At 38.2% G+C, this 19,798-nt stretch overlaps 2 protein-coding genes across 2 annotated transcripts; both read right to left on the bottom strand.

Moving 5' to 3' along the window:
• Nucleotides 1-686: 686 nt before the first annotated feature.
• Nucleotides 687-6,539, bottom strand: crls1 (cardiolipin synthase 1). Its single transcript, XM_054600722.1, has 9 exons — nt 6,509-6,539; nt 6,191-6,287; nt 6,066-6,129; nt 4,530-4,667; nt 3,536-3,665; nt 3,296-3,381; nt 3,079-3,147; nt 2,224-2,315; nt 687-1,242 (listed from the first exon to the last, which is right to left on the bottom strand). The coding sequence occupies exons 1-9, from the start codon at nt 6,537-6,539 to the stop codon at nt 1,149-1,151; spliced, it is 801 nt and encodes a 266-aa protein (XP_054456697.1). The 3' UTR covers nt 687-1,148.
• A 1,014-nt stretch (nt 6,540-7,553) lies between these two features.
• Nucleotides 7,554-17,346, bottom strand: mcm8 (minichromosome maintenance 8 homologous recombination repair factor; the record flags this gene model as incomplete). The annotated part of the gene is made up of 20 exons (XM_054600067.1): nt 7,554-9,101; nt 9,372-9,561; nt 10,046-10,122; nt 10,302-10,511; nt 10,602-10,815; nt 10,930-11,125; nt 11,905-11,985; nt 12,113-12,173; nt 12,584-12,721; nt 12,898-12,928; nt 13,766-13,901; nt 14,020-14,094; nt 14,300-14,445; nt 14,752-14,837; nt 14,988-15,186; nt 15,292-15,389; nt 16,302-16,451; nt 16,560-16,642; nt 16,772-16,837; nt 17,169-17,346. Coding segments are annotated over 20 exons (2,508 nt in total), but the record flags the coding sequence as incomplete, so codon positions are not given.
• Nucleotides 17,347-19,798: the final 2,452 nt, after the last annotated feature.

The following is a 19,798-nucleotide window of genomic DNA, read 5'->3' as shown; positions in this document are numbered from 1 at the left end:
TAGGAATTGTTTTGTTTTTTGTTGGGACAGGTGCATAGATGTACAGACAACCTGAAAAACATAATTCCTCCAGACCTCAACTTGCTTGGAGGAAACCATATCTAAATCCCAGACTCATCAACAATAGGGCTGCAGTTTACCAGAATTTCACCACTGAATAATCTTGTTTATTTTCTTGTTTCGTCTCATGTCAGAAAATAATGAAAAATGACTCTCAGTATACCAGAACCCAAACGTGAGGTCTTCAAATGTCCCAATAATCCCAAACACTAAGATGTTAGGTATTTACAGCGATATTAAAACACATAAAAGCAGCAAATTCTCACACTGAAGGAGCTGGAACAAGTCACTCTTAGGCATTTTTTATGAGAAAAATACTTTGGATGATTCTCAAAACTACACGCTGGTAAAAAATTATATTAATTGATGAATATATTCATAGTATAATTTATTCTAGTCTACTAAATGAGGCTCCATCACTAGCATGAGGACTCAGGACCACTAATTAGTTAGTGCAACACTGGCAGCATGTCATTGAATTTATAGACACATTTTTTAATCCTCTGATTGCTGATCGGATGGACAGATTGTCAGATTTGTGTCTCGTGAGATTAAACATGTCTTCCCCCCCACATAAGAAAAAACCAGCCCCGCAGTCACATGCATAAACACAGAGACAAACCAAAGCAGTTTTTTCTCTTTTAATCATAAATCATTGGTTTACAAAACTGACAATCATGTTGACAATAAAACCTCTTGATTGGAAAAACTAAGAAAAAATAGAAGCTTTTGCCAGATTAATTAACATATACTTGACATGTAAGTGTGTGTGTATGTGTGTGTGTGTGTGCGTGTGTGTGTGTTGATGCAGTTTCTATCTGTGTGCATGTCTCTAGTCCACAGCCGGTCCAGTAGCAGAGCTGCTGTTCGCCGTCTCTGTAGTGTTGCAATAAACCATCTGCGGCCGTGGTTGTTTACCGTGTGTCATTGCCATGGCGACTCATAAATGGTTGTCACAACTACTTGGTTTCAGAGCTCCTGGCGACCATCCAACTGTCTTTCCGACTTTTGCCACGGCTGATCAGTGTCTCTGCCGCGACTGTTCGCTGCCTTTGCCCTGATTTCTGGGTGTTTTTCTGGTGTGGTTGTCACGGTGATCTGGTATTTAGCAACTTGACAGTCTTGCGTCCGTAGTGCCAGTAGCTATAACCTGACGCTGCTGTCGTCACCGCTGTAACATACCTGCAATATGAAACACACAACATACACTGTAACTCAAACCCCTGTTTCATTCATCTAATTGGTTCATTTTGTTTATTTTAAATGTCAACTGCAAGTTTTTATTTGTTGTATGTGAGGAATTATTAATAAGCTTCCAGTGGCTAGTCATAGTTGCTTTTTAAACTGTTCAATTATTTCACAATTGATACATTTAAAAACAATGTATCAAATTATTTAACTTGAATCAAAAGCGTGCAATACATTTTTATTAGTATTACTTCTTTTAAAGTGTTTTGAAACATTTTTTTACCAACTCAAAATTAAATTAAATTTATCCATCATTATAAAGAGTTAGAAAACAATATCTATTGGATGATGTTATGATAAATTATTTTTTTAATTGCATAATTACATTTTTTTTTAACTTGTATAAAGTGTGTTTTAAATGAATAAATTATATAATATTAAACCAGTTTTTCCAATAGAGAGTTTAGGTTCGTATTAACTTGTGGGTAGAACCGTACTATAGTTTAAGTAGATTTTCATGCTACAAGTTGGTTTCAGAGGCTTTTCAGTTTTGTCATAAACCCTCAAATGAAAAATAAAACAAACGGTGCAAAAATGAACAAACGTGCCAACGGTACCAGAAAAACACTGATGCCTGTTGTTTTAGTTCAACAATCTGCTGACTTTGTATTAAAAATGTAGGTTACTGTGACACAATCAAATGTTTGTCCTGAGTCACAGAGCTACTCTACATCACTGAGTCGCAGACTGAAATGAGTCAGCGCTCTTAACCCGATCACTCTGCTGGAACAAACCGTGTTTATGTGCTTGACAGAGATGAAACTATTTGCGTTAAAAAAAACCTTTGCACTATAAATTATTTTTTGTTGTAATTACTGCACTGAAAAGTGAAGGACATTATGGATATTAAAGTCAATTGGTTGCGAGCTGCGTCTGTATGCATATATGTAATACAGTGTAGTGTATGTTGTTTACCATAAGCACTGCAGCAGGACGCTGTCTGTATACTGGAAGACTGGAGCAGCCAGAGAGGATGCAACCAGGAGGAGCTGGATGGCTGTGTTCACCTAAAGAAAACACATACACACAAAGTCTAATATCATAAAAAGGCACAAAAAACTTTCACATCCACAGATTACATGATTCTCTAACAAATGAAATATGGCTTAATATTTTTGCAAAAAACCTGCAGTGACAACTCTAGTTGCGGCTGGTTCAAAAAACACAACACTTTTTGGCAGCAAAAAAAATAAAAAAAAATAAAAGTAAAAATGCTCCTGCCAGCCTCTACTTTTTGCAGGTATCAAAATTAATTATGCAGACTTTATGCCAGAGCTGTAGAGAAACATTTTGACAGTATTATGGACTCAAACTAAAAAAATATGGATGAATGGAATGACTTTGCAAGATGATCATTTTCACCTGTGCTGTTTTTGAGAGATTTGTTTGGTTTCAAAGACAGTTCATTTAAATAAATGATCAACTTGCATCTGATTAAACATTTGCATTGCACTTTTAAAATTCTGCAATAACTTAAGAATAAGAAGTCAAAAAACAAATTCATCATAATAACATTAAAATGTGTGTGGAAATAACAAGTAACCATGCCTATGTGCAGATTCTGTTTCCAGTTCCTGCACCTGGTGACTCATGCACAAGTAAAAGACCCAGAGACTAGAATAGTAATTGAAAAACCAAACACATGCACTCATTATATCCTGTATTTAAGGCTCCATTGTTGCCAATTCTTCCCTTCAGTACTGAAATGTACAAAATGTTTTAAGTCCAGTGCACAATGAGAGTGGGTGGGTGGGTGTGTGAGTGTGTCACCTTGCTGAAGAGTGTGGGCTTGAGCTGTGCTGTGGTGTAGCAGGGGTTAAAAAACTTGCTAAGGGTCACCTGGAGAGAAAAGAGAGAAACATTGTTAAGTGCTTTTATATTATACCTCTGCTAGCGGCCATTATAATCCAGAGTACATTACTATGACTTTTCATTGCTGGCAGGTTTTACAGTGTGTTTTGTTTAGAGTGAACTGAACGCGTCTCACCGGTGGAGGTACAGTCTTGTATCTGACCCAGAAGACAGCAGCTATCAGACCGATGTCTCTAGAAATCACTAGAGCTGTCAGCAAAGCTAAAACAGAACAAACAACACGATAAATACTCATATAACACACATTACAAGGACATGAAATGCAATAAAATTGAGGAAAAAAAACACAATTAAAGAGATGCATTTAATGGCTCTTCCATAATTTTCCTACATGCTGAATTTAAGAACACAATACCTGGTATAAGTTCCGCATATGTGAGGCTGACATATAAAAAACTGATGAGAATCTTGTCAGCCAACGGGTCCAGAGCGCTGCCCAACGCCGACTTTTGAGAAGGCCACGTTCTGGCGATGTAACCATCCAACTGAGTGAGACAGAAAGAGATGAAGACGTTTTAATAAATGCTTTTTAACAAAAATGTTAATTAACATAGTTTTGTAGGCTGTTTTAATACGTGGTTGGTTGCATGAGCCAATTTTTTCACTGTGATTACTATCAAGACAGAAATTAAAGCTGGATAATTTAAGATAATGGCAAAATGTTGTCCTGTCTTTTGATAGCAAGTCAAATAAGTTCCCTTTTTCACAAGAGTTGAGACAGAGATCAGTCCAAAGTAAGTCCTATTTTTAAAATAATTGTGTTAATGTGGGTATATGTGTGTGGATAGAATTTCAAATTGTACTTTAATACTTACATGAAAATATTACCATTAACTGCTAATGGGAAATCAATATGTTTTGTTATAATTCCATAGTGTCCAAGTGTTAAATGTCCGAAACCGTTTGAATCTTAAAGAAATTTGCAATTCTCAAGAGATGAAATGTAACTGCACATCAGTGAGTCTGTCTGTGTTTAGGTCTGTTAAAGTGAAAGTGTCTGTATCTGCATTACCAGGTCTGTTAAAGTGAAAGTGTCTGTATCTGCATTACCAGGTCTGTTAAAGTGAAAGCGTCTGTATCTGCATTACCAGGTCTGTTAAAGTGAAAGTGTCTGTATCTGCATTACCAGGTCTGTTAAAGTGAAAGTGTCTGTATCTGCATTACCAGGTCTGTTAAAGTGAAAGTGTCTGTATCTGCATTACCAGGTCTGTTAAAGTGAAAGTGTCTGTATCTGCATTACCAGGTCTGTTAAAAGTGTCTGTATCTGCATTACCAGGTCTGTTAAAGTGAAAGCGTCTGTATCTGCATTACCAGGTCTGTTAAAGTGAAAGTGTCTGTATCTGCATTACCAGGTCTGTCGCTCCGGCCAGTGTGAACAGAGCCAGACTGAGGTGGAAGTGCTGCTCGATGATCAGATAACCCAAGAATGGAGCCAGCAAAATACGACTCACACACAAGAAGTTGGGAATTGTCCACGGGTTCTCATACTGCAAATGAAAACAAAAGATTTGATAATGTTAATTCATATATCATCAGTGGATTAACAAGTCAGAGACGTTTCAATGTTTTTGTTGCTGCTGGAGTTTTGGAGGCCAATATTGATATTTGTGTTACAAAAGTCTGATAGTGACATATCAGCTAATTACAAAACACACAACACAAATCCTATCAGGCTAGCTCTATTTATAGTCCACTTTTGTACTACTTTACTAGAACCATGTTTAACTTCTTTATACTTCTACTTGATGACATTTGAGAATGTAATATTGTACTTGCTCCACTTCCTCTATTTGACAGCTTGTTGTTACTTTTTTACATAATATTTTACACTCAATTGCATTGTTAGAAATCTTTCCATCTTTACCGTGGGAAGCAACATGAACATGTTGTTTACAAATAATGCATCTGCAACAATCCTAAGATATTCTTTAATATACAGTACCAGTCAAAAGTTTGGACACACCTTCTCATTCAATGGTTTTGCTTTATTTTTATTTTTTTCTACATTGTAGATTAATATTGAAGACATCCAAACTATGAAGGAACATATGGAATTATGTGGTAAACAAACAAATGCTCAACAAACCAGAATATGTTTTATATTTTACATTCTTCAAAGTAGTTGAATGAGAAGGTGTGTCCAAACTTTTGACTGGTACAGTATATATATTAAAATGAAGAACATTAGGCTGCACAATGAGCAAATCTGCATTATACTGAAAACATTTCTATCAATTTATTTTAGAATACAGGTTGTACTTGCAACATTAGTAGTATTATTACATTATGCATTACTTATTTGAAGTCTTCTACTTGCCATCTAAAGAGACTTTAAACAGGTGATGGAAAAAAATAACAATAAAAATAAAGAAAAACCATTGAATGAGAAGGTGTGTCCAAACTTTTGACTGGTACTGTATATATATATATACATACATATATATATATACACACAAACATATATATATATACATACACACATATATATATATATACACACAAACACATATATATATATACACACATATATATATATATATATATATATATATATATACACATATATACACACACACACACATATATATACACACAAACACATATATATATATATATACATATATATATACACATATATATATACACATAAATATATATATATATATACACACACACATAAATATATATATATATAAATATATATAAATATACACAAATATATATATATATACATACACACACACACACACACACACACACACATATATATATATATATATATAATATTTTATATATAATGTTTTTTCTTTCTCGTTATTTGTCCTACACTGTAGGTTAGTATTGTGTGCATTGCTCATGATATGAAGTCTTTCATTACATCTCACCAGCTCTTTGAACTTGAACAGCGCTTGTCCCGGGACCGTCTCCTCCCCCGGGAGGCTGTCCGGTGTCTCCGGTGTCTCTCCGGTGTCTCCGCTCCCTCCGCTGCTCCCCCGGTGGTGTCTCCGGTCTGTCCGGTGTCTCCGGTGTCTTCCCTGTGCTGATCCCTCGTGCTCCCGGTGCTCTCAGAGCCCACCCCCCCCGCTGACCTCTCGTGCCCTCGGCCGCTCAGCCCCACGTGTCTCTCCCTCGCCGTGAGGCCGCCGCTGCAGCGCGCGGTGACGGCCGTGTACCTGAGCGGCCGCGAGGCAGGAGCCACGAGCCCCCGCGAGCCCGCACGCCACGCGGACAGCAGGTGCAGAGGCCCGTGGACCCTCCGCAAACACGTCATCATCATGGTCGTCGTCGCTCCGCCGGGTTCACGGTCATGTTCTCAGGAGGAGGAGACCGGACCGCGGCTCCGGACAGCGGGCCGCCATGTTGCCGTAAAGTGACACCGCGCCGGACGTCGTAAAGGGAGGGCTTTTATTTTGAAAGTTTTGCGATTCAGACGGCTCAGATTTTATATTATTATTATTGTTATTATTATTGTTATTATTATCATTATTATTAATAAAAAAGTAAATATTTGATGTATTCTGGTATTTTTAATTGAAAACTAGAAGCATTTTAATCACTGTAAATAGTGTAAAAACAACAAAATGTGGAAATTTACAGGAACATTTAATAATTTATTAACCAAATGTTTATTATCTAATAATGTTGCCGTAAACTGACACCGCACGTCCTAAAATCGCCTTTTATTTTGAAAATTTGATTATTTTGCGATTCAGACAGCTCAGATTTTATATTATTATTATTATTATTATTAATAAAAAAGTAAATATTTGATGTATTCTGGTATTTTTATTGAAAACTAGAAGCATTTTAATCACTGTAAATAGTGTAAAAACAACAAAATGTGGAAATTTACAGGAACATTTAATAATTTATTAACCAAATGTTTAATATTCACTAATAATCTTGCCGTAAACTGACACCGCACGTCGTAAAATCGAGAAGGCTTTTATTTTGAAAATTATTTTGCGATTCAGACAGCTCAGATTTTATATTATTATTATTATTATTAATTAATAAAAAAGTAAATATTTGATGTATTCTGGTATTTTTATTGAAAACTAGAAGCATTTTAATCACTGTAAATACTGTAAAAACAACAAAATGTGGAAATTTACAGGAACATTTTAATAATTTATTAACCAAATGTTTAATATTTACTAATAATGTTGCCGTAAAGTGACACCGCACCGGACGTCGTAAAATCGAGAAGGCTTTTATTTTGAAAATTTTGATTATCTTGAGATTCAGACAGCTCAGATTTTATACCATCAAAAGAAAGTCACAATTTAAAAAAGCTTCGATAACAGACACCAAAGTTATCCGTTTTTAGAACAATAATAAAAAAGTTAATATTTGATGTATTCTGGTATTTTTATTGAAAACTAGAAGCATTTTAATCACTGTAAATAGTGAAAAAACAACAAAATGTGGAAATTTACAGGAACATTTTAATAATTTATTAACCAAATGTTTATTATTTACTTATAAAGTGCATAGCATACAAAAAGAAAAGAGAAACTGGGGACGATACAGAGCATTTGATAAAGCTTAAAGGCAAAAAAGAGAAGCAAATACTGAGCGCTTGCAGGTTTTTAGATTAACATACTATTGCATGACTAATCCTGATCCAGAATTCAACATTTGAGAAATTTTAAAAATGTAATAACAATATAATGGCAGCTTAAAACTCCATCAAAACAGATCTGCATTACGAGTAGGGAAGGTAATATGAGCGCAGCATCAAAAGTTTACTCTTTGACAAGCTTCCTGCTTCAGCTATTGCTGTAATTGTTAAGTGTTTGAGAGACAATCTCAGTGGATGAATGTTCATTGTGTCAATCTTTATCTAGAAGCAAAGTGCATTGCTGATAGCATCATAACACAGAAACTGCTCTACAAAGTGAGGACAATGTGCGTCACTGGAAGCAACTGTGGAAAAACATCTCCCTTTATCAGGCTACTAAACACCGAAAATTTGATATAACATATTTATAAACATGGCATTTTATGTACATTAAAATAACAGTGACTTTTAAAATATAGTTATTTCTTACTGTAGTCAAAAAAGTATTTCAAGAACAAAGTCACCTGTGTGGAAAAAAACAACAAATGACCTAATATAAGTATATCGCTACTTCTTTCAGACATTCAGCACATTGTCAAAGACTGACCTTACTTTGAAATATAAGAAAAACTAAACTCAGCTACAACTGTTGTCTGAGTCAGTAACCATGTACCGTTTTAATACATGTACACTGAAAGCAAAGTGTACCTGACTGAGTAAACTAGTTTAAAATCAGTTTTTATATCTTTATAAATATATATGTTTTTTTGGCATTTACCATTATGGTAGAGGCAGGGAACTAAATAACATTTGCTTGAAGTAGCTCGACTAATAAGTTTGTAGTCCTACTTTACTAACACAGGTACAACCAAATCACAAGGATGAATAATACTATCTTTAATCTGAAGCAATATTTGTGATAATAGATGCAGAACAGTTCAGCAGAGATGGAGTCAGTTGATCTTAGTTCCTCTCTTTAGCAGGAAGTTTGTGCTCATTCAGTAATCGGTGGTTGCCGTTATGTCGGGTAGAGAGGTTTTCAGTAGATATATGATCCGTCCCGTCTTTGTCTGTGGTTGTGGTTGTTAGAGTCTCTTCACAAAGGTTACATAGTAGCTGGCTGGTTGGTGGTTTGGTAAAAGTGGTGTGGTTACAACTTCTCTATAAAAAGAGACCCTGTTCATTCATCCTGAACACTGACCTTGTAGTGAGGTCTGCAGGAAGGAGCAGGTGTGTGTTTAGAGTCCGTTGCTGCTGTCAGCGATCAGACAGTCTGCAGCTGGTACAGCTTGGCTCCTTTCTTCAGGAGGAAACCCTGTTCATTCAGGGAACTCACAAGACCTTCGAAATCCATCACCTGGAAGGAAATCCACAAATGACTGAATAAATCATCCAGCATGCATACAATGATAGGTTTTACTGCATGTGTTTAACAATGACTCAGGGTTTCAGTTACCAGTAGACATTCAAATATGTTTTTCTCAGATGGAGTTGACATGCAACCTTGAATACTATAGTCTCTTAACGTTTCTTAACTCTATAAACATTGTTTTCTCACAGATTGTATGGGAAAATTACACAGATATGTTTGCGTTTTCATGTATGTAAATCTGGTTCGCCGTGTCACCTTGATGTTCATTTTGTTGGCCACAGATCGAAGCGTCTGTAGGTCAAACTGCGTCTCATTGGTCCTCTGAGCATGCAAGTGCAGCGCGTTGACCAGTCGTTTTGCAGCGCTGCGCTGACTCATGCCGGATCCCAGCTGAGAGCGCTCAAAGTCCAGATTGCCCAGACCATCTGAATATGTATCAGCCAGACTGAAAAACAAAATGACACACCAGACACACGGGGAGAGAGAGAGAAATTACACCCCAAAACAGAACATTCAACCGTAGAATATGATCTTGATTTTCTGACTAGATCTGTAATGGTTTTGTAGGAGTGTATTAATGTGTGCTAGTATTAAAAAGAACAACAGCTATTTATCATGATGCAGGAAAAAATAATATAATATTATTTTGCAGGACTAAATTGAACTTGACAGACATATAACCAAAAAATAATAATCAGAAATATAAAACTGAACAGCGGGTCAAAGGTCAGCTTAAAACTCTCGTTTCCATCAGTGCATCTCTAATTGAATAACCTTGGGCTTTTGGTAATTGTGATTTTCTTTATTTTCTGACATTTTAAAGACCAAACGATTATTGGATTTGTTCTAAAAATAAATCAGTGTATCAACATACAATGAAAATATGTTAGTTGCAGCCTAAAAACAAAGAAAGACTTCTGTAGTGTCACCTGTGCTTCATGATCTCCACCACATCTTCAGCATCACTGTTGGTAGCTATCTCTCGGAGCTCCAGTCTGGCTCTCGCCTGCACAAAAAAACCAAAACACAGTCAACCAAATGAGTACTTGGACAATAAAGGGAAAACGATTCCTTTTGTTCGACAAGCCTGAAACTACAGAAGAAAAAATGTTGTTGAGTGTCTTAATCCCTCACATGTTGCTGATAGATAAACACATTGAAGACACCGAACATGAAGACACCTACCTCAGTTAGTCTGATCAAAGACTCGAGTTGCCGTGTGGTGATGGGTGTGGAATCAGCAGAGTGAGCCTGAGATCGCAGTGACAGGTAGAAGTTCTGAAGTGTCTTCGCTGCTTCGGGAGAGAGCGACGGGTGGACATACTGACGAGCGTAGCTGATATACTTCCTTAACAAAGGAACCGGGATCGGGTCTACGGTTTCCCCTGCAGGGACCTTGACACAGACACACATATATTACATAAACAAATCAGTTTTTAACAGATATCATTCTACTCCTTAATATGATCCCATTTGTTTTTTCACCTGCAGACGTTCAGACAGCGGCATGTCTGAGTGATCCAGCAGGATGGAGGTCTCTAATTCATTGCTAGCTCTGGTAACTGTAGCACTGCTGGTCCTGCCTCTTCCTGACCTGTTTGCCATGATGTGTTCTGACAGGTGGCGATCGTGCGACTCATCTGGGATGTCCAGGAGGAGGAAGACGACGTCGAATCGAGAGAGAAGCGCTGAGCCCATTCTAAAGACAAGAATGCACAACCGTAAATACAGCTCAATCCCTTGCATATTGACACAGATATGCAGTAAAATCCTCCGGCACTCAACTTACTTACTGGCTGCAGAGCCAACTTACTTCAGATTTTCAGAGACCGTCTTGGCTCTGTTGTAATGTCCTCCGATGGGGTTCGCAGCAGCTACGACGGAGGTCCTGGCAGGCAGAGAGGACACTATGCCAGCCTTAGCCAGACTCACAGACTGCTGCTCCATGGCTTCTAGCAGAGCCTGCTGTTGGCTGCCCAGCTTATCAAACTCATCGATGCAGCACAGGCCTAAAGAGAACGGACAGAGAAAGAGAATAAAAAAGGGTTGAGGCCGGGAGAAGAAGACCATGAAGTAGAGAAATATAAAAAAAGAACAAAAAATATACATGTCTATGCAGTTTTGCATGCCTGCAGCCCAAACAGGAAATAATGAGCTATACTGGAAAAATGGATCTCCAATTCTGTTGATTTCGCTTCAAGGTTGTTTTTTTCTTCCAAGGTGGGCACAATATTTGGGTGGAGAAGACTTGAAACAGGAGCCTGACTTATACTTTTTTGGGGCCAAGGAGATGGTGATATAAGGGAGCAACAATAAGAAGAATAGGGCACGAGCAAAGACGCACGGCGGCCTCAAGTTGCAAAGACACCACTCGACTCCGCACAAGCGTCTGCTCAGCTGTGATGCGCGATAGGGGGAGCCCACATTTCCCATCATGCCCGTCTAGTGCTGAACTGAGTAGTTTGCTAAGTTTGCTGTTTTATGTTCCAAAATGTAAGTGTTACTTTTGTGTGTGTTAGTGTATTTGTCTGTTCAGAACATGGTGGATTTTGTTGGTATTTGTCATTTTTTTGTGCTTGTCTATAGTTTGGTGTGAGGTGGTATTACACAAGACTAGGGATGCATGGATTTGACTTTTTCAGCCCCAATACCAAAACCTGGGCTTTGGATAGACTGGGCTTATTCTTTTATATGTAAGGCGACATCAGGCTTGACTTTAGCTTTGCTTCCCTAACTTTGTACAACAAAATGTAACAAAAAATCTTCAACCAATGTTTCCTTTTCCTACCTTGGTCAGCCAGCACCAAGGCTCCGGCCTCTAGAGCAAAATCCCCGGTCCCTGAGTCTCGGGATAAACTCACTGTTAGTCCTATAAAAGCAAAACATTAAAAATTCAATTCCCAACTTGATTATGTCGCAGCAGATCTGAAAAACTGTCCAGAGAGTAATCACCACGTGCATAATTTAGGGAGAGAAGTACTTTTAAGACTATTTACCCGTGGTGCTTGTGCTGTTGCCACAAACATAGATTCCTCTGGGAGCCACATTACAAACGGCCTACACACAGAGCACACATGAATAAGTAAGTATTACCTTTACATAACACACTGAAACTGGTTCACATAGCACACAGCTTCAGAAGGTTTTAGAGCCTCACCTAAGGAGTAACTTAATAACATTGCTGACTGTGTTTTTTTCTAGTCTCGGCCACATAATCATAAAATAAGATAATCCTTTATTAGTCCCGCAGCAGAGAGGATAGTGCAAACAAAAGACATTGAAAAAAGAAAAAAAAAAAAAGATCAAAACAAGTATTATAAATAAGTAAGTAAGTAAGAACACAGTAAAGAATATTAAATAAGTAAAAAAATCCACAATAACTAAAATATTATATATACGGACAGAATACTTATTGTATTGCACAGATTTTACGGCTCTAATCAAAGTGTTTAGTGTGTTTTTTTTACCTGCAACATCTGACTCTTCCCCAGTCCAGGGTCTCCCACCATCAGGATGTGTGGGTCTCCTCTGACTGGGACGCTGTTCTTGTCCATGTGCTTCTGTCTGCCTCCAAACAACACCAAGGCTAAAGCAGCCTTCACCACCTTGGGACACACAAGAACACAGGATGTCGGCCATATGAAGATGACAGAAAACGTCCTGTTTACCTGGTGTGAATGACATCACTGTATTCAACCAAATCGCAAATATCCCTTTGTAACTTCCAATGACAATGCTGTTGGGGTTCTTAATCTTGTTATAAGTGCATCGCACAACTCACCAGGTGGCCGTAGATGACGGGACACAAAGACCTGAAAGAGGTGAGAGCAGAGTGTTATAAATCTTGGTATGAGTTAACAATGAGTTAAAACAATGCTAAAGAATACTTAAAGTCTACACACAGTAGCAGCCTGGTGTGTCTGAAATGAATAAAACACAACACTTAATAAAACTGTTGGATGAATGAAAAACAACAAGACAAGTTCCAAGATCTTGGGTCAAAAAATGTCATGTTTTGCATGAGATGTACATCAAAGAGTTTGATCATCTAGACAGTGGCAATTTTAGGACACAAAATTAAAACCTTTTTTTTTGGTTTTCCTTTAGCAGAAGTTGTGGATAGTTCTTGATACTTTTTTTGGTATCACCTTTATCAAGATTCCAAGAGAGCTGAGCCAATCTAGAAGGAGTTAATAGACTGCTGACCATTGATTGGTCAGAGAGAATCACTAGAATCGTCACTGCACAAACCTGCCATCTTAAAATAGCCAAGCGACCATATTTTTTTCATTCACTCGACCCAGATTTAAAAGAAAATTGCAGACCACCGACTGAGCACTACAAAGGTTGATGGGCTGACGGGGGCCGGTTGGAGAATTTTAACATATCGCCCAACCCTGCTATCCACAGAGGAAAACAAATTACAGAAAAAGATACAGTAAAAAACTAACAGTCCGGTCAAGCCAAACAATGCAGTGGAAATGAGGAATAAGCTGTATTTCAAAGGCGTTTAAAGCCTGTAAGATATGTTTATGTTTGACACATATTAAAACTACAAGTTGGAAAATTAAGAAAAGGATTAAGAAAACTGTAAACATATTGTATAATATTGTTCCTAACCATATAATTATTGGTAATAAACATCTTACTGTGCTATAAGCCTCAGCAGGTCAGGCTGAGACTGGATCTCCTGGATGGCATACAGCTCCTTCAGACTGAACTCCTCCCCTCCAGAACGATCTTCAAGCGACCCTCTTGACCCCTGACCCGACTTGGACCGTTGACCTAAACATCAAGAAGAAATAACATCTTATCGCTCTGTTGTTAAAAAAAATATATATATATATATATATATATTTAACAGCTCTTTATAATTCAAGTCAAAACACTCCAGCTTCAGTACCTTTAGAATTGCTGACTGAAGTGGCTTCAAGGTAAAGGAGGAACATACACTGATCCTTGTTCCCTCTGGAAGTACCTGCATACAGATTATAAGAGTGTGTTATGTGAGTGCCTTGTTGGTAACCACGGTGACAGTGCTTGTGGTACTTAAGAAGTTTATAGTTTATACTGTATATATACAGAAATATTTAATAGATCTTTTACATTTAACTAACTGCTACTAAAAAGGCAAAAGCTCCCTCAAAACTTCACCTCAAACTAAAGAATATGTGTGTTTGTACCATCGTTGGTGACTCTAACTATCCCCGTCACAGTGACCGAGTCTCCGGGGACGCAGCTGTCACAGAGGTCGGAGGTCAGGTGACACTCCACGGTGCGCGGGATTCGTCCAGTCTCCCTCTGTTCTCCGCCCATCAACTCCTGCACCCTGAAGGAGCACACAAAAACAAAATAAATTCAAATGAAGGATGTAAATAGTGACTCAGGTTTGGAGATTCACTATTTTTTTTGCATGCGTTATGATAAAGCCTGGACTTTCTGGTAATATTCCACTTTTTAATAGAGATAACCCGCCAACATTTTGTGACATTGGTGATGAAATATGTTGCCCAACTCATGTAATTCAGCCAATGTCTTCCCTCTTTGCTCTCAGAGGATTTTAATCTGCCAAGTCTCGCCACAGTTTTTCACTGCTCATCAGTTACTCGTATACATAGCTGCATGATTGACTTACTTGATGATCTGCCAGTCTACAGTGTGAGTAAGAGAGGAACTCCTGATGGGGCCGAAGGAACGACTGCGGCAGTCAGGTTGGATGCACTTAATGATAAAAGACACGTATGCACACATTAAAAGTGCAAAATGAATCTGTAATGATGTCAAAGAAAGTAATCTGTGCTTTGGAAACATTAAGAGTGCGGATAAGATGTTGCAGGAAAAAAAGAGAGCTGAATATGTGTGTGCTCGTACCTTGGTAGGTGTAACGTATTTCCCATGCTGCAGTGGCAGAGACTGCATGGTGGAGCAGCCCAGACACCTGAAGGCCATCCTGGTGCACAGAGGTCTGATATTGCTCACTCTGACCACTGTCCCCCTCACACACACCAGCCGCCCGAACACACTGGCCCGCAGCGTCCGCAACGGAGTCAGCGGTTCATAGTTATACAGCCTGTGGAGGATTTACATGAATAAAGTCGTGCTCAGTCGTGGTCGCCAGTTGTAGGGCTGTCAAGTCGAGGCAGACGACTGATTTTTGATTCTCTGAGTGCGTTACCTCGCGCTGATGTGAGGGATGTTGATGATCGGTGTAGCGACAGGAAGCTCTTCTCCCTGCAGCTCAGCAGCCTGTTTCTCCAAATCTACAGTCAACACCTGGAAAACAAACACAAACACACTATCAGCCGGGATTTGATCACTCAGTGGAGCACTTCCATGCTTTGCCTCTTCAAATACCTCATAGAATTAAGAATAAAGTTTCAGTGGCCGGTTGCACAAACCGTCTAAAGTTTTCTTAAAGTAAGAAGCTTTAGACACTTAAAAATGTTAAGGAATTAACTGCATGTGAGAGATTTTACGGCGGTTAAATTCAACAGTTTCCATGGAGTTTGTTTGTTTGCTCTGTGCTACCTGTTATCATCTCACAAAGTTGGCATATAGAAAGTAAGAATAAAAGATTATACTTCTGGATGAAATAGAATAAAAGGGGGCTTAATGCTAGTTATTATATTTTCATGATTGCAAACTAACTGGGCATTGATTGAATGTTGTTTTTTCTGTTAACAAATTCATGTTTATCGCTATATACTGTCAATAAATCATGTTGCGGTTCAACTAACTTTAAGGGATTCCCAAGTCCAAGACCAGGATAAGAGAAAATACCAACATGTTAAGGAAACCTTAGTGAGGAGACTTAAGGAAGAGTATCTGATTGAATTGAAGTAAACCTTAACTTGGACTTCAAGGAAGATTTAAACTCAATGTATGCTGTGCAACCGACCGCAGTTCTCTAGCTTTTAGACCAATAAAAAATTGTTAATGATGACAGATAGTGTGAAGCATAATGCCAAGAATTAAGTTTCAGCTTGCATTTTCACAATTAATATTTATTTATAAAAAAGCTTATAGTACTTAATAAACTATACACATATACGTTCAGAAAGGCTGTAACTTGCGAATGACTTGTATGTGTGTAGAGACTGTGTGTGTGTGTGTGTGTGTGTGTGTGTGTGTGTGTGTGTGTGTGTGTGTGTGTGTGTGTGTGTGTGTGTGTGTGTGTGTGTGTACCTGGTGAACGGCCAATCCCAAACAGTTGAGTAAGACCTCTGGCTGTTCCTTCAGCTCTTTGGTCAGATCAGGAAGTGCTGCACGCACAGTTTCATCTCCAGTCAAGTCGGCATAATCCACCAGAACACTGCCTTGACGCTCGATCTCATCCTGCGCACAAAAAGAGAAAGAGAAAGTGGAATAAAAATCCATTGGAAGAGTTTTTTTTCTCATGCAAAGTTTAGTTTATTAAATAGATAGTAACACAAACAGACTGACCTTGTCATACAGTTCAATCTTGGTAGTGAAATATTTCTCAAACACTTTGATCTTCTCCACACTAGGTGAGCTCTCTATGAAGCCTGCACATAAAATAAAAATATTAAGACATATCACAGACACAGAAGAGCCACATCGTCACGACCATTCAACATGTCTACAGCATCGTGCACTATCATCATGTGAACACAGAGCCGTAAACAGACACCTACCTTCTTTGAAGTAGAGTGACCATCCTTTGTACGGACACAATATATCTAGAGTAGCCTGACAAAGGACTGAAGAGGAAGACAGGCAGTTAGGAGTGTGAATTATGACACATATTGTTGCAGCTCTTAATGTAAAATGTTCTTTTTCATTTGATAAAATGTTGTAAGAACATTAGATACTAATATTCTATTTGTCCTCAGCTTATTATACGTTTTCATCCTATTTTTCTCCTGTTATGCAGCGAACCAGAGCGCCTTCTTATTTAGAATCTGTCAGCGAACAGAAATACTGTAAATAAAAATATAATATAGATATATTTTGGCAGATTTATTCAAACAAAAATACACTATAAAAAGTTGATTACTGGATATGGAAAATGCAAAAGAAAATCAAACTCACCTGTCTGATTGCTGAGGGTATGGTTGCCTGATCCTCCTCCCCTAGCACCACCTCCACCTCTCCACCCTCCTCCACCTGCTGATCCACCTCTCCATGGTCTACTCCTCCATCCTCCACCACCTCTCCATCCACCACCTCCTCCTCCTCTCCATCCACCACCACCACCGCTGCCTCCTCTTCCTCTCCCACCACCACCACTAGCACCTCCTCCTCCACCTCCTCTTCCTCTCCCACCACCACCACCACTAGTACTTCCTCCTCCTCCTCCTCCTCTCCATCCTCCACCTCCACCCCTCCATGAGCCTCTTCTGGATTCCTCTCCACTCATTGCTTTCCTAAAACAAAGCAAGAATCAAGAAAAAGGAAGAATTAGTGACAGAGACAGTAAAGCACAAACCAAGATAGTTTCTATGTTTTGGCTTCAAACATTTGACAAGCATGCAAGAGTATTAAACTGTATTTAAGGCAAACACAGGACAATTAAATGTTCTTTTAAACTGTTGCATGTTGCTATGCATAGACATGTATATGCAAACTCCATTTAAAAAACTGTGCATTTAGTGCCAAAGCTTGAAAACAAAAAGGTACCCACATGCAGAATGATTACAGCATAAATATAAACTTAATACAAATAGAAACAATAGGAACATTCTGCATTTAAATAATCCAGCAAACACTAAATGTTACTTTGAAACAGCAAAGCAAACAGTGTAGCCATTGAAGACCGTCCACAATGTGCTACATTGACTCAACTTGTTGTGAAAGCATGGATGTTTACAACTTCCCTCCAGTGAAGCTTCTTCTTCGTCTGTTTTAATGTGCAGCAGGGTAGCTTAGAGCGCCCTCTGCTGCCCCCCTCAGGACGGACACGCAACTACATATAAGAATAAAAGACTATAATAAATACTCTGAATTAAAAATCATATTATATGCTGGTTGCTTTTTGCTCTGTTCTTTATGGACACAGTGGTTGATTCATGAACCAGCAGTAATAGTTAAAATAAATAATAGACAATAATATATATCCCAACTATCATTCTGTCAGGTAAAGGGACTGTAAAGAGAAGGGCTTACTTTAAAGGCTTAATATGCCTTAAAGATAAAAGAAATATAACCCAACATTAAAGGATATTTTAAGCATTTTTGCTCTGTTCTATATAATGACAACGACCTTCATTGCAATAAGAAACGTTTACATAGTCCTCTGCCGCCACCTTGTTGGCATTTTGTGTCATTGCTTTTGAAAAAAAATGCTCTTCTTAACACACTTATTTGTTTGTATTTCTTATTTCTTATATGTTGTGATTTTAGTAGCCATCTATCATTTTTTACTTATATTCTCTTATTTATCTCACAGTTTTTATTTATCTTTGCTTAAATGACTTTGGGTGTTTTTTAAATCTGCTCTATAAATACACGTGACTTGACATACATGTGTCATCCATGTAATGTCTACACTGTCTTCCCCTCGTATACCCACTCCAAAACCACAAAATCTTACCAACCATATTCATCTAATTACTTGTAAAAATATCTCATAACACTTAATATAAGACACAATCCCTTAACGAGTAACATTTCATTGAGATATAAGGACTTTGTGTTAGACAATGCATCTTGAAAATCTTGTTAAGTGAAAAAATGCTACTTTTGTGAATCACATATATTATGACACTTCTTTATACTATTGAAATATAACTCAAAATGAGTTTCCCCAGCTGATTTCAAGATCTCTTTGTAACTTGAAAGGCCTTGATATTAAATCTTATTTGATGAAAGTGTTTCATTTGTTTGTTTTCTTACACACCTTGTATTCCTTAATATTGAAGTGTGCTTTTTCATTCCCCAGTGCCTACACATTTATTAAGGAGAAATTTTAAAAAAAGCACGGTGAGTTCTGAATTCAAACAAACTCAACAAAAGTAAGTTTGAGATTTGGGACTAGCTATTTGCAGTGCAACAGTGCAACACAAAGCAGTGCTAAGGATGAAATCACACACTCTCCTTTATATCTCTACACTTGTGAGGACCCTCATTGACATAAACGGACTCAAGATTTACTTTATTGTTATTCCACAAAGTAGGTGCCGCTTATGAGAACAGAAAACCTCTCTGAAGCTGAAATTGGTTCACAGAAAGAAGCAATTCTTTGAGAGATAAAATATATTAGAGCGCGTGCACACACACACACACACACACACACACACACACACACACACACACACACACACACACACACACACACACACACACACACACACACACACACACACACACACACACACACACATTCACTCGTCTGAAGGGAGTGGTTCGGAGGGGACAGAGAGACAGAACGAACAAGGAGAAAAAATCAATACCTGAACTACTGTGGCCTGGAGTAGTTAGTGGTAATAGCAGAGGGCTGAGAGGGATGGATGCACACACACACACACACACACACACACACACACACACACACACACACACACACACACACACACACACACACACACACACACACACACACACACACAGTGTGTTTGTACGGTCAAAAAACAGCTTTTGTGAGGGCGACCGTACCAAGAAACAAAAACAGAGTTAAGAGATATGTCTCTTAATTCTCCCTTATCATCACCTTTATAGCACCG

Source organism: Anoplopoma fimbria, chromosome 6 (genome assembly GCF_027596085.1).
Source record: "Anoplopoma fimbria isolate UVic2021 breed Golden Eagle Sablefish chromosome 6, Afim_UVic_2022, whole genome shotgun sequence".
NCBI lineage: Eukaryota > Metazoa > Chordata > Actinopteri > Perciformes > Anoplopomatidae > Anoplopoma > Anoplopoma fimbria.
The sequence above is the reverse complement of the archived record's forward strand: the minus strand, read 5'-3'. Positions and strand labels throughout refer to the sequence as shown.

Bases quoted from the DNA above. Each gene is read 5' to 3' on its own strand.
- crls1 (XM_054600722.1), bottom strand. From the start codon at position 6,539: ATGGCGGCCCGCTGTCCGGAGCCGCGGTCCG. The intron at 3,666-4,529 runs GTAATGCAGATA...TGTCTCACTCAG, and splicing joins TGGCCGGAGCGACAGACCTG to TTGGATGGTTACATCGCCAG. The intron at 2,316-3,078 runs GTGACACACTCA...TGTTTTCTTTAG, and splicing joins AGCCCACACTCTTCAGCAAG to GTGAACACAGCCATCCAGCT.